We start from the raw sequence: 16,024 nt of genomic DNA, 5'->3' as shown, positions 1-16,024 counted from the left end.
TATGTAACTTATGCACCGAACTGGAAATCCTGTATCGAATGGTTCGGGACAAATACGTTTACGTTACACCTTTAGTTTTATAATATATTTGTTACTGTGCGTTTACACCAGACGCTAGCGTGAGTGAAGTTAAATCAATGCAAAGACGCGAAGGTATGCGCTTATGGCGCGTCGCGAATGACGCGCAGAAGGTGTGGCGTGGATGGCACGTTCCGCGCGAATTGAGCGTTGCTGCGGGAAACGTGCGAGTTGAAACTTTGGTGGATATTCGCGCCACATTAACCAATCAGGAGCTTGCTCTAGTAGCGTGCAAAGTCGCAGAAGCCCCTCCCATGACGCGAATTTCAGCGTGTACGTCTCGAATGACTAGAATTTCACACGCGGATGAAGCAAGTAAACTCAAAATGTTCAAGCGTCCAACTATGCATGAATGCCGCGTTTTTGCCGCCTCTATCGCATCTGGTGTGAACGCACAGTTAGTCTATCTATGCTTTATGCTTAAAAAAAGTAAAATTATCTGCCAGTGGGGTAAAAAAATTAAACAATTCAAGTTTCAACATAATTCAATAAACTTAATTCAAGTTAATTTTACCTACCCCTTGGTAGATAGTTGTACTTGTTTATTTACATAAAACAAGACTTAATCTTTTGTGTCATTTTGGTTATGAGGGTAAATGTATCTCAAAATAAACATTTTAATATTTTTGCTGGAAATCAAGACAAAAAAACAAAGTAAGACTTGTTCTGCTGTCTATTTGGGGCAACAGTATATCAATGTGTGTAAAAACCTTTCCTCTGAAGACATTTGTTTTGAGATCATCTGAAACCAGGAGCCAGGTAAATGTCTGAAAGAGAGAAACATTGAGCTTTTCAATTAAATGATTTGTCGATAGGGCTGTCTCGTCTCATCTTGATGAATTTTCTACACAGCAGAGTGAATTTAAACAGACCCTAAGCAACACAACACGACCGATCAGATTCATTAGAAAGAGATTTTGGTGTGAACGGCTGTAATTTCTCCTGAGTATTCAGCAGTATTTAACATCACTGTCGAATGGAGCGATGCGAATCCATTTCTCTGAATGAGTTCTCCTCCCTTATTCTTCACAGATCCGTGTTAGACTCCAAAATAAATGTCAGAGCTAATTCTGATCAGGGACCACAGAGAAAACGGCTTTATGTCAGAAATATCAAGAGATTGCGCTTGTTTGTGTTTTATAAGTCTATAACCTGACTAAGGTCTAAGCTTCTAGAATCTGGTAGTGTTTTTGTCTTCCCCTGTTGTCTACTTACACTGTTTATTGCAGCACAAATGCAGTTTATTGGTAATAAAATTTTTCAAGTGCATTTCCCCCCTGTTTCTACACATTATTTATCATGTAACTGTTTATGTGCGTGTACGTACAGTAGGGCTGCACAATATATCGTTTTAGGATCAACATCGCAATGTGCGCATCTGCAGTAGTCGAAAAGAAAACTCTTTCGAATGTCTTTGCCAGTGTCTCACTATATGAAAGAACTGTTTCATACTGCAGAGAGAAATCTTTTCACGTTGCGAAAGACCCTTCAAAGAGTTCAATTATACGATCTGGTCGCTTGACATGAGGTATACCGTCACGCAACTATTTTCCTCAAGCAGCTATACAAGAAATGCAAGGTAGACATTATTTCCTTCAAACAGAGCTCATCTGAGCTCATCAGAACTTTCAAATCGTCTGGTAAAGTCATTGATTATTGCTCATACATTGCAGAAAAATGAAATATCGCAATGTCATTTCCCCCCATAGACTGTAAAAATATGGACGTAACGTCACCCAAAGGTTTGTGAAGAGCTTTTTTGAAGCCAATGGTTGGCAGAGCCTGCCGTCCCCATCTTGGCAGCGTGTCATCGCGCATCACTTGCGGATAACCGAAAATGGGTAAAGAGGTGGGATGTGGGTGGACCTAAGGTCCAACACCACGCCCGCCTAGCTCAACATTAGTGACAGCAGTGGCTGTTCACCTGTCACTCAAGTGACCATGCCCTTAATTATGCAGACCTTTAAAGCTTTAAGGTGCAGTGTGTAAATTTTAGTGGCATCTAGTGGTGAGGTTGCAAATTGCAACCAACAACTCAGTTTACACCTCACCCTTTGCTTTTGAAATGAATAAAGAAGCTACGGTAGCTGCCACAGGACAAACATATCACCGTTGAAGATAACTTAGTAAAAAAGTTTGTCCATTAAGAGCTTCTGTAAAAAACATGGTGATACAAAATGGCGACTTTCATGTAAGGGGACCCTCTGTGTATGAGGATAAAAACGTCTCATTCTAAGGTAATAAAAACATAACGGTTCATTATGAAAGGTCTTTATACACCACGGATAATATAGTTTGTATTTTATTTTGCATTTCTGTCAAGAGATCCTTCTAAAAATTACACACTGCGCCTTTAATATAATTTCTATAGACCAAAAAAATTTGTTCCAGTTTGTAAACATATTTTCTGCTGTAAAGTTGGGCATTTTAACATGCAGCCCGTCAATGAATTGCAGTTTAAGTCACTTCCGTATTGGCTTCATCAAAGAGATTGGAAGGTTGCCCCTAGGTTCCCCCCCAAACATTTTGCAGCCCCAACATACAGTATGTGGGTCAGTGACAAAAACGGTTTGGCAAGATGAGAAATTCAAAAATCTTTTTAAAAATTGGTTTTAAAAGCATGCATCAGGTATATTTCAATGCACATAGTGTATTTCTGTTGCGTTTATGCAAAAAATATATATATTTGCACCATTTTAATGAAAGTTAAGACTGAATGGACCTGAAAATGTCAAATGGTGTAACCGCCAATTGCACCAAAGAATGAGAAATATTAAATATTTTATCCACCTTGATGGCATGTAAGCATAATCATAAAAAAATAATTTAAAAAATATAATTTTACATTTAATATAATATAACATTTAATTAAACCATACGGACACAAAATAATTAACGTCACGTCATTGACCCATGTATCAATATGACCCATAAAAAGATCATCCTATCGTTAGCATGAGAGATCGCCGATTCACGATAACTTATTTATTTATTTGTTACTCATTTATGACAAGCCACTGGATTGGTGGACAAAAAGACGCTGCTTTACTCTAAGGGCAGCTGGCAACAATGCCGCTATCGGTCATATGTCTGACTGTCGTCGATAGGCGATACTATTGTCTATCGGCACAACCCTAGTATGCATGTGCAAACATATTGTGTCCAGAGTCAGGTGTACAGGCAGATAAGAGCAAAGCACTCTGGGATATTTGCATCGGCTCTCGCTGCTTATTTATTCATGCGACTTGACAAAGAAGTGCTCGGCAAAGGTCACAGCGGACACAGCGTGAACATTCAATTACATATGAAAAGTCAAGAGCTGATCCAGGATCTGCACAGTCACTTACAGATTAGATACAGCATCGGACTCTGATTTCCTCTCTGTTCTAAACATCAGACGCAGTCGGTGACATTTCAGATACTCTTCAATACTCAGTGAGGTGGAGCAGACATCAGGATAAATGCTTATAGTGATGTTGATCTGATAACTTCATACTGCTTTCTGTACAGACTGTATATCAACTTCAGTTTTCTATGTCTAAATGTTAGTAACTGTTTTGGCAGACAGTGCAGACAATGCAGTAGTATATAGTATGCTACATTAGGGCTGTCAAACGATTAATCGTGATTAATCGCATACAAAATAAAAGTTTGGGTTTGTGTAATATATGTGTCCTGTGTGTAATTATTATGTATTTGTAAATACAGAAACATTCAAGTATATATTTATGAAACATTTACATGTTTGTATTTAATTTAATTTAATTTAAGTTAATTTAATTTAATTTAATTTTTCTGAATTTATACATGCACCTGTGTATTTATATATTTACATAAAAATTACACACAGCCTGCACACAGATATTATGCCAACACAACCTTTTTTTATTCGATTAATCATGATTAATCATTAGACAGCTCTATGCTACAATACTGTCACATGTGTTTAAGTCATCATATGATACAGTATCTGAAGCATTGTGCACTGATTTTAGCAGATGTTATCCAGGTATGAAGATTGGCATACTGCACACATGCATACTACATATCTATAGGCTATACTATATCCTACAGGCATCCTCATTAAAACATAGCTAGTTATAGTCATTAACTGAGCTTGTGCATTACGAATCTATAAGCAGAAGTTTGTATATTTTAGTCTAGTATGATAAACTACGTTAGCATTGCACTTCACTGCTGTAGCTGAATAAGACGAGCGCCTGCACAAGCGTGTGTGTTATGTAAGACCGCAAGGCTCGCAGACATCTCTTTCCAATCCTTTGTATTCTCATATGGGAGACCTCAGGAGATTCTAATGGAAACCAGCTGTTGGTCCGATCACACCTCCATACGTCCAGCGCTTTCATTGGCTGTGAAATGAGTCGTTCACTTTTTGATTGGCTGTTGCATTTTTTCGTTGTCTGCGATTGGTCTCTGTCTGTCTGCAAAATGAGTTATTGTATCACAGATGAGCCTGCGCTTGCAGGGAGGAAAAGAGTGGGCATGAAGTACGATCCGAATCGAATCACACAGGCCGAGTCATAAAATATGCCTTTGTGATCCTTCTCGAAGTCCTTTCCTTTCTAACTCACATTGCACAAAAGAAAACTGATATTTTGTCTGTGTGCAAAACCAATGAGCGACCAACAAGAGTATTATAGGTGAGTGGGTTGGCGTTTTGTATGCAGATTGCATGAGTTGATGAAGTTAATTTTGTGTATTTGCACTAACAAGACTTTAGTGTTTGGCAATATAATATATCACATTTTCCATTGTTATTCGGTCATAATCACAAAACATACATTACATCATGACTTGGATACTCAGAGGAACGTCTCTAGAGGACCTGAAGGCAACACAAGACACTTCAGATCTCCTCTATTCCTGTTTAATATCTCAATTTTTAAAAACATACTGGCAGTCCCAGAACGAAATAGTTTTGTGTGATGATCTGATCAGATTCAAAGAGAAAGCTCACAAACTTGAACCCTAAACATTGCAATCTGATTAAAATGTTGGTTTACATGCACATTCTATAAAATCCGATTCAAACGTCTGCGCAAGCGCACAGCCAGGGTTGCCAGATTTCCAGCTCAATGGACATTCAAAACTAGCCCAAAATCATAGCCTACATGCCAATAACTAATACACGAAATCCTTTCATCTTTATCCTGCAAAAAAATCAACTCGCTGAAACAGTTTAAAAGTAGCCCAAATCTGAAGTCAGCAAAGAAGCAGAGGACTTGGCAACGCAGCACACAGCATCTCTCATCAAGTTCACCCTTTATCTCTGGATAAATGTACAAAATCAAAGTTGAGCTGGAGAAAGTTATTCTTAAGAAGTTTTCAGATAAAGGTAATAAAAGCAAACTCAAAAGGCACAATGCTATTTTATTGCTTTATGTGATGTTATGAAAGACATGAACACTACAGCAGTGGTTCCCAACCTTTTTTGCCCTAAGTACCCCCACAGCCCTATCAGTAAGGCTCAAGTACCCCTTCATCGAAACTAAACCTAAGTTGTGTTTTAAAGACAAATAATTAGTAATATTTATTAATTTTAAACATTGAAGTAAAAAGCACTGACTGATGAAGCATGTTTATTTCAACAAACCACTATCATTGCGATCAGTGTTTGCATTTTATCAGCTCATTTGCATTTTAAAAGACACACCCAAAAACGGCACATTTTGCTCAGCCCTACAAAATGGCAATTTTGACATGCTATAATTAATTATCTGTAGGGTGTTTTGAGATAAAACTTCACATATGGACTCTAGGAACGCCAAAGACTTATTTTACAAATTAAAAAATTTCATCATATGACCCCTTTAAGGCCCAGATTTATTAACGGCTTGCAAAACCATCATTTTGGCGTTTAATAACGACTGAACTTACTAAAGACACGCAGTAGATATTTAGCTCTGAAAATGTGTTATTTTTGTGACCTTATTGCATTTACATTTGTGGAAGTTTTCCTTTTGAAGCAACATTAATGCGAGGAGAGTATTACATTTTGCCAGAGGAACATACTTAAAAAAAAATATATAAAGAGTTTGCCAAGCCAAGCTATGTTTAATTTGCTGGAGAAAAGAGGAGAAGTCACGAGGAGAAGTCAAATCAGGTATTTCAAAACTTTTTTACCGTTCATATTTCGTCTTACTTTCACTTAGCTGGAATTTCACACTCCGCAGTCCGCATTTTCATTGCGATGTCCTGCCGAGTTCTCTTATTTGCGACCTAATTTGCGCTGCTCTTAGTAGATTGTAATGGTCATTATAGAAATGTGCTTGTGTCATTATTGTGCCTGTGTATTTTATTTGCGCCTTTGTAGTAAATCACACGCAAATTATCCACTCCGGCGCTTATTTGGAATTGAGCTCTCAAGTCCTTTTTAGTAAATGCCCTAAATTTAATAAAATCTCAATTTAAGTTACTGATAATTAAAGTGTGCAAATAGGTTAAATTATTCTGTTCAAATATAAAGAGAAACAAAATGTGAAGACATTCTTTATAAATACAAAAGACATCATACGGGACAATACATGTTAGCCAAAAACAATGCAAAAGTTTTTTTGCATAATTTGAAAATGTAATGGCAGCGGGAATGAATATTATAGCATTATTTGAACATTATTTATAGTTTATAAACTTTGTGTCTTTAGAAACTATTCAGGTTCATTGAAAATAGTCAGATCGTTCTTGAGTTGGACATCGCTATTGCGTTTTGGATCATGCAGCGCATTTACTCTTGACAGCTAATTATATTAATGATAAGATTAAAATTACAAAGTTGTCCTTTTTACAATGCTTTCCTCACAAAAATCAATCTTAGGTAAATGACTGGACAAACGAAAGACATTTTTATTAAAAGTAAATGAGATCAAAGCAAAATGTAAATCTTTTCGCGTACCCCCTGGAAACTCTTCACGTACCCCCTGGGGTACGCGTACCCCCGGTTGGGAATCACTGCACTACAGCACGTGACCCTATTACCTTAATAATGTGTGTTGCCATTGCCTCGCTATTGTATGTTTCTGTGATGAGAATCATGTGATGCGTAAATAAGACGTAAATATAAGACAAGAATCAAGAAATTGTTTTGCGCATGTGCACATTGTATTTTTTTATGAAAATACTACAATTCACACGTTTACATGCGTACTTTCTCCTGATGATCGGATCACAGATCAGACTACATCAGGTTTGATGATCGCGCTGAATCTGATCTCTATCAAAAGTCCTTTACAAAAATTTGGTGTTTTTGAAAAAACCTACCCATATTTGAGAGGTTGATAAAAAGTGAACAAATGAAGGTAAGATGAAAGGGTTTTTAGTTTGAAAGCAGAGGGTCTGTTATTTCATTAGATATATTGTATGTTTATATACTTAAAGAAGAACATTTTCTGGAAGGCATTAAACTTTGGTGAAAATCATAAAAATGCTGGCGCTGGCTGGCAACTTGTTGTTGTGTTTTTCACTGGGATATTTTGAGATATTTGGCGTGTGTGTGTTTCCTAAGAGGACTGGGATGTTTGAATATTTACAGGGAGGGGGTATCAGGCAGGGGATTGAGGCGAAGGGGGTGCAATGTCCAACATCCCAGTGTGCGGTTGCCGTGGAGATGGAGAACTGTAAAATAAGACTCAAGGGATAGGGGTGTCTTTTTAATTTCCTGTCTTTTTCATTGTGCTAATTGCTGCCTACATTTCCAACACCGATCTTCTTATTCAGTCCAGAAATACAAGACACACCGAGCAGGGTGTCCCAATATTTCATTAAAGTTGATATGAATTCAAATTAACTCTATTTTTCTGTGTCAAAATAATAATTTTATTATTAATAATAATAAAGGTTTATGATTCATCATGTTACAGCAATAATGTAACCACAATGATAGTTTTTTAGTTTTTATGTTACAGTGAAGCAGATCATTGATTTAGGAAACATTTTTAATATTTAATATTTAAACAATTGGTGAAAGATATTGAAACATCTGATATAAGATATTAGCCACATATTGCAGATGAGCAAAAGCTCACACATGACATCTGAGTCTTGATGTTTATTCTGCTGATGTGAAATCTTATCGTCTTACTAGATTCTTCCGTATCTCCAGTTGACTGTCCTAGTTTTCAGCTGCATGTTTCCATTTTTAATCTACACGGCAGCACTGTATTAATATTCTTCAGAAATTCAGTTTAACGTTTGATTTAATAATAAACATATTAAGAGTTTATTAAGTAAGGGAGAATGTATCGCAGAAATAAGTCCCAGAAGCTTAGGGTCTTGAATGACATTGAAGGGGCTTATTTCACGATAACAACTTGCTGCCTATACATTATCCCGCTTATTACACAGCTATTTACCTTATAAGTTAAATATTGAGTTTAAGTTTCCGAGCTTTATCTGGACTCGGCTAGGGATGCACCGATACCGATACTGGTATCGGGTATCGGCCTCGATACCACATTTCCTAAAGTACTCGTACTCGTTAAAAGTCCCCCGATACCTGGAATCGATACCATGGTCTGAGAAATGTCTATGTTTGAGCGGCGTGGAAGGGGTTAATGCCTCTTGTGTTGTCCAAAGAGTCAGAGTTTACAACAAACTGGAAAACTAGTTCTTTGTTTTTTTGTTAAATGATATGACTAAAGCTGTTACCTGTAAATTTAAATCATGTTTTTTAATAAGTACTCGGTATCGGTATCGGCAAGTACTGAAATGCAAGTACTCGTACTCGTACTCGTATTCCAAAAAAGTTGTATCGGTGCATCCCTATACTCGGCCTTGACTTGATAAAAGGTCTTTGGTCTTGACTCGGGCTAAAGTTGGACTCGACTACAACACCAGGGACTTTACAGTTTCCATTTTGGATAAAGCTGCTTTGAAAGGAGGTGTGTTTAATAAATGTGACTTGAGATAAAGCAACTGATGCACATTTTTTCAGAATCAAAGCCTGAAACCAAACCTTAATCTTCAGAAAACACATCTATCCTCCTTTATTTGTGTTTAGCATCTTTTCATTATATCTTCTCACTTTCTTTCATCCTTTTGATGCTGTGAGGGTAACAAAAGCAAAACATCTCTTGTGTTCGGTCTATCAGTATTTATTCAGATGAAGTTTCGTCATTAAAGGATGCAGCGGTTGAGCTGAAACTGACGAAAGGCTTTGAGTTCCACCTTAAAACATTTGTGTGTTTTTTGAAGGTTAGGGGATAGATATGGCCCGACAGTGAAGAATGTTTAATGATACATGAGCGTCTTTATCACTCACAGCTCTGAGGGGTTAACCTCTGCTGCCATGGCAACAGTGATGTGATGATAAGGTCATGGGTACACAGGGTCAATGGGGCTCAAGATGAAAGCTGTTTAAATATATCTGTGTGTTTAACTGTGAGAAAGATGCTGTGGTACTGTTCAATACAGCAGCACTGCCGCTTAATCTTTTTAAATTATTTGTATATGTACAGTATACTAAGTTCATGGATGGATGGACAGACAGACATAGAGATAGAGAGATGGATGGATGGATGGACTGCCGAACGGACAGATAGATATGGATGGATAGACAGACAGACAAACAGACAGACAGACATAGAGATAGAGAGATGGATGGATGGATAGATGGATGGATGGATGGACGGACAGACATAGAGATATGGATGGATAGATGGATAGACAGACAGACAGACATAGAGATAGAGGGATGGATAGATGGACGGATGAACGGATGGACTGATAGATAGGGATGGATGGATAGACAGACAGACAGACATAAAGAGATATAGAGATGGATGGTTGGATAGATGGATGGACAGACAAACAGATAGATAGATAGGGATAGATAGACAGACAGAGAGACAGACAGACATAGAGATAGAGATAGAGATAGAGATAGAGAGATGGATGGACGGATGGATGGATAGACAGACAGACATAGAGGTGTGGATGGATGGATGGATGGATAGATGGATAGACAGACAAACAGACAGATATAGATGGATGGATGGATGAATGGATGGACAGACATAGAGAGATGGATGGATGGATAGACAGACAGATATAGAGAGATAGATGGATGAATGGATAATAGATAGGGATGGATAGACAGACAGACAGACATAGAGATATGGATGGACAAACGGACAGACAGATAGATAGGGATTGATAGACAGACAGACAGAGATCGAGATAAAGATATGGATGGATGGATGAATAAATGGATAGATGGATAGATAGATAGATAGATAGATAGATAGATAGATAGATAGATAGATAGATAGATAGATAGATAGATAGATAGATAGATAGATAGATAGATAGATAGATATGGATGGATGGATAGAACCGTAGCAGCAAACTTTGTGAAAATTAATATTTGTGTCATGTTGAAAACTTTTGTCCACAGCTGTAGTTAAAGGATTTTGGTTATGATGAAGTTGACATGCTGTTTAAGTTGTGTCTTTCTGAGTGCACTAAATCAATAATACACACTTAATGCAATAACTTCCCATACTGAACAGGTGCACATTCTCACTAAAGCTCACAAGAATTCTCATGAACATCTCACAGCTGCTTATGTATGTCTGAATAAATATCTGGAACTAATGTCTCTCTCTCTCTCTCTCTCTCTCTCTCTCTCTCTCTCTCTCTCTCTCTCTCTCTCTCTCTCTCTCTCTCTCTCTCTCAGGTGTGGTGGTTGGCGGGCGTGAGACAGGATGCCGCTGGTGAAACGCAGCATCGAGCCGCGTCACCTGTGTCACACGGCTCTGCCGCACAGCATTAAAAATGAACTGGAGTGCGTGACAAACATCTCGCTCGCCAACGTCATCCGACAGCTCAGCAGTCTCAGTGAGTTTATCATCTGTGAGATGATGCTAAACTTTCTTCAAATATTTAAAACATCCTTTTTTCATTTTAATGTGTGTAGCTTTAATGAAGTATGAATTTAGGGATTGGATGAAGTATTGGAAAGTTTGAATAGTATAACTATAAGTATAGAAATTAAAGAGTTAAACAGGTGATTAAATGCTTTAAATGGTTTATAAACAGCCGCCTGTCAGCGTGTATGAAATTGAGTCGGGTCTTGGGTTTAAGACCCAGTCTACCCGTGCGCCTATTGATTTTCCGTCCCGTTACCATTCACAATCACTCTTATAAAACTAACCTGGAGTATATGAGATCTTTAGTGCCGTCATATATATACGCTGATCTACTGCTGGTGTGTGTGTGGGTTTGCAGGTAAATATGCAGAGGATGTATTTGGAGAGCTCTTTAATGAAGCACATTCCTTCTCCTTCCGAGTGAACGCGCTCCAGGAAAGAGTCGACCGCCTGTCAATCAGTGTCACTCAACTCGATCCCAAAGAAGAGGAACGTATGTACACACACGCACGCACGCACGCACGCACACACACACACACACACACACACACGCACACACACACGCAGACACACATATCACACAACAGACACAAACATGCACACACACACGCACGCACACATGCACACACAAACATGCACACACAAACATGCACACACAAACATACACACACAAACATGTGCAATTGTGCAAACAGACAAGCATGTGCACACACACACAAACGCACACATACACACAAACACACACAAACACACGCACACACAAACATGAATGTACACGCACACACACAAACACACACACACACACACAAACATGTGCAATCGCACACACAGACAAACACGTGCACACACACACAAATGCGTGTATACACACAAACACGCATACACACACAAACACGCATACACACACAAACATGCATACACACACAAACATGTATGTACACGCACACACACACAAACATGCATACACAAACATGCATACACAAACACACACACACAAACATGTGCGATCGCACACACAGACAAACACACACACACACACACACACACAAACATGTGCAATCACGCACACATACAAACACACACACAAACACATGTACCCACACGCACACACAAGTGTACACACACAAACACACGCACGCACACACAAACATGCATACACAAACATGTATGTACACACACACACACACACACACACACACACACACACACACACACACACACACACACACACACACACACACACACACACACACACACACACACGCACACACACTATAAAGTGTGAGTTAATGATGTTTGCCAGTACTGTCCATCTGCTTACTACCCTACATAGACGACTGCCCTCTACACTTGTTCTTACTTAAGGTGACAAAGTCACCAGATATCATTTGATTTCATTAAAAGTTAGCGATTGATTGAGTTATGTGTATAAATAAATAAAAGCAATAATAGCTTATAATGCCTTAAAATGCTTCCTAGGTAGGGCGCACTAGTCGAGAGAGAGAGAGAGAGAGAGAGAGACAGATGCACCTTTGCCGTTCTTATCAGTCCGAAACTATTTCAATTACGCAGCGCACCATGAACTATGTTCTCTGTAAATGAGCTTATTAATGAAACCGAACCCATCAGGATAGCACCATTTTTCATCCACCGGTCCATTTAAACACGATCCAACAACAGCTTCTCTTCATCCGCCGCAGAGGGATTGAATTCAATAAAGCGTTGCAGCTTCTGTCTTTTGTGAAGTGTTAAAAGGGTAATAACTGTAATGCCAGATTACTGCCATCTCCTCTGACGAGACCCTGTTAACATCAGTACAGAGAAGAGAAGAGTTTTGTTCCTGGACGTGTTCTGCTCTCAGGATGTTAGCTGAGATTACTATTACAATAGTTATTACTTATAATTAGTGCTGGGCAAAGATTAATCACGATTAATCGCATACAAAGCGAATATTTTTTTTTTGCATATTATATGTGTGTGTACTGTGTGTTATTATTATGTATATTTAGCCACACACACATACATATACTCATTTCAGATTTTTTTTAATTTATATATAAATTTTTTACTAGTGCTGCCTTACGATTAGTCGTGACTAATCATTTGCAGAAAAAAAGTTTACATAATATATGTGGGTGACTGTGTATAATAATTATGCATAAATACATTTTATATTTTATATTATATATAAATATAAATATTTATTATATAAATATTTTATTAAAATTATACATGTATGTGTGTGTATTTATATATACATAATTATTATACACAGTACACACACATATATTATGTAAACAAAAACTTTTATTCTGCAAACGATTAGTCGTGACTAATCGTGAGGCAGCACTATTTTTTACATTTATATAAAATATATAAAAATATAAATAAATATATATACACATGTAAATGTTTCTTAAGTAATTACATGAATTTGTGTGTGTGTATTTATATATAGATAATAATTACACACAGCACACACTCATACATTATGCCAAAAATCACTTTTATTTTGTATGCGATTAATCGCGATTAATCTTTGCTTAGCACTACTTATAATATGTAAAATAGCTATTCTAATGTTCAAGAGCTTCACAGATGCAGTGTCGTTATGTGACTGCTATAGCGCCCCTTGTGGCACTGCAGAGAATGCAAGGTACGCATGCATTGCATTATAAATTGCAGAGACATTTAGGACACTCATGCATTCACATACCACCGATACGAATTCGCAGGTCAGAGTTCACCAGACTTAAACTTTGGCATGCAATAAAATGCAAAATATCGTCACACAAGATTGTGTTTCCAGTCTGACGCATTCGCATGCGTATTAATTGAAGTCAATGAAAAGCGTAGCGTGACCGTCCCCCATAAATCACAGAGAATAATTTAAGCAAAAGTAAGAATGACTGGCAACATCACTATCAAGTTGTGTTTTGCAAAAAATAGAGAATAATATTATATCCGTATTTTGCCTGAACGTCCGTCACACAGATGAACAATTTGCATACTCGATAAGCTAATTAGCATTAAATTACCATAGCAGAATATTGAAGCAGAAGGATTGGTTTGTGTTCTCTGAAACTAATTATAGAGATTTAATGATTAAAATGATGACTATAGCAGCTATTCATCTGGTAATAACTGACCTGACATCTGCAACGGTATTCTGTCAGTCATCGTTTTAATTTCCCATCAGCCTCAGCGTCACCACCTGTCTGTCATTTCTACAAGCACAACCAGATTGTGTGTAAAGAGGCAAACGTCATGATCATCTAATGTTAATCTTGTGTACCTATAGAGTAGTATTGGATGGATACAGGCCAAATCCTTCAACAACAGAAGGTTCATGTAATTCAGCTCTTTGTAATGTGAGACCTTATCTATACATTTAAGATTTAGCATTTACAATGATTAGCAAACTCAATGCAAAGCAGTAAGAAACCATATGAATCTTTCAGTACAAACAACACATGGAGGTTTATATTTGTGTGTTTCTCTCAGTGTCTCTTCAGGATATCACGATGAGAAAAGCTTTCCGCAGCTCCACCATTCAAGATCAGCAACTGTTTGAGCGTCAGTCTCTGCCAATCCCGATGCAGGAGACCTACGAGTTATGCGAGGAGCCTCCGCCCCTCAATATTCTCACACCCTATAGGTTAGTACATCAGTGTGCCCTTTTTTTATTGGTCAGTTCTCCACATGGTCAACATCTCATTATCATATTTCAATTAAAAAGAGAGGTTTTATAACCGGGTGAATGCATGTTACACATCCCAGCATGAAATAGCCGCCAAAATTATCGTCTAGGTCATTGGTCTCCAACATGGTGCCAGGGGGCACCAGGTTGCCTGCACAGAGTCTGTTAGTTGCCCACCAAAGCACATTCTATTGATAGCCTTAATTTCAATATTAATTTATTACATATTTTTGGTTTCTTTTATGCATTTTAAACTAGGGATGCACCGAATCCAGGATTCGGATTCGGAATCCATGGGAGGAGTGACGTAAGAGGAAACTTGCGCATGAATTAAATTTCTTGAAAATAAACAACACAATACTAAATCACTAAATCACAATAACAAAATCATGCAATATATGTTATTTACAGCAGTAATCTGATATTAAATCGATTTGCACAGATTAAAGGTGCAGTGTGTAAATTTTAGCGGCATCTAGTGGTGAGGTTGCGCATTGCAACCAACGGCTCAGTCCACTGCTCACCCTCATTTTTGAAACGCATAGAGAAGCTACGGTAGCCGCCACCAAAAAAAAAAAACATGTCATAGTCAGAGACAACTTAGTAAAAAAAGTTTGTCCGTTAAAGGCTTCTGTACAAACATGGCAGCACAAAATGGTGACTTCCACGTAAGGGACCCTCGCTGTATGTAAATAAAAAAGTCTCATTCTAAGGTAATAAACACATAACGGTTCATTATAAAAAGGTCTTTATACACCCCTGATAATATAGTTTTGTATATTATTTTGCATTTCTGTCAAGAGATCCTTCTAAAAAGTACACACTGCACCTTTAATTAGTACTTCACCTCCTACGTGACATCATCATCTTTTTTTTAAACCAACATGGTTCAAACGACGTATGTGCGACAAAGTTACTATGCTTTCGGGAAACAGTCGTGACAAGGTAGTTAGTTTCTCCAACTTACCTATCGTACTATGTTGGTTCAGCAGCGAGTTACATCGTTGTTCGGAGGTTGTGATGGTTGGACGTCCACAGCATGCGCTTTAAACTATTGTTTTGTATCAGGATGCTGATTATTTATCCATCAAATTTCCACAGGACAAAGAACCTCAGAAAACGTGAATTTTTAAAATTAGAAGGGAAGTATGACCTCATTTGGGATGAGAATAGCGCTTTGTGTAGATAAAATTAGTTTTGTTCGTAGCTTGTTGGCTAATTTCTCATGTTGTAAGCATGTTACAAAACAATAGGTTTAAAACGCACGCTTTGCATGTCCATCCCTTACATCCTCGGTTTGTTATTCAGGTTGAATAAGACGTATAGTGCGCTACTGAGGGTTTATCTACATCACTTTTTT

General features: G+C 37.8%; 1 protein-coding gene across 2 annotated transcripts in view; it reads left to right on the top strand.

Moving 5' to 3' along the window:
- Positions 1 to 16,024, top strand: part of wasf1 (WASP family member 1) — a 56,950-nt gene that overhangs the window by 20,383 nt on the left and 20,543 nt on the right. For both annotated transcript variants that reach the window (XM_065256451.1, XM_065256450.1), the window contains exons 2-4: positions 10,772 to 10,932; positions 11,323 to 11,457; positions 14,469 to 14,622. In XM_065256451.1, coding sequence (XP_065112523.1) covers positions 10,800 to 10,932; positions 11,323 to 11,457; positions 14,469 to 14,622 — 422 coding nt within the window. In that variant the 5' untranslated portion in view covers positions 10,772 to 10,799. The remainder of the gene's footprint in view (positions 1 to 10,771; positions 10,933 to 11,322; positions 11,458 to 14,468; positions 14,623 to 16,024) is intronic.

This window comes from Paramisgurnus dabryanus, chromosome 12, assembly GCF_030506205.2.
Source record: "Paramisgurnus dabryanus chromosome 12, PD_genome_1.1, whole genome shotgun sequence".
Taxonomy (NCBI): Eukaryota; Metazoa; Chordata; class Actinopteri; order Cypriniformes; family Cobitidae; genus Paramisgurnus; species Paramisgurnus dabryanus.
The sequence above is the reverse complement of the archived record's forward strand: the minus strand, read 5'-3'. Positions and strand labels throughout refer to the sequence as shown.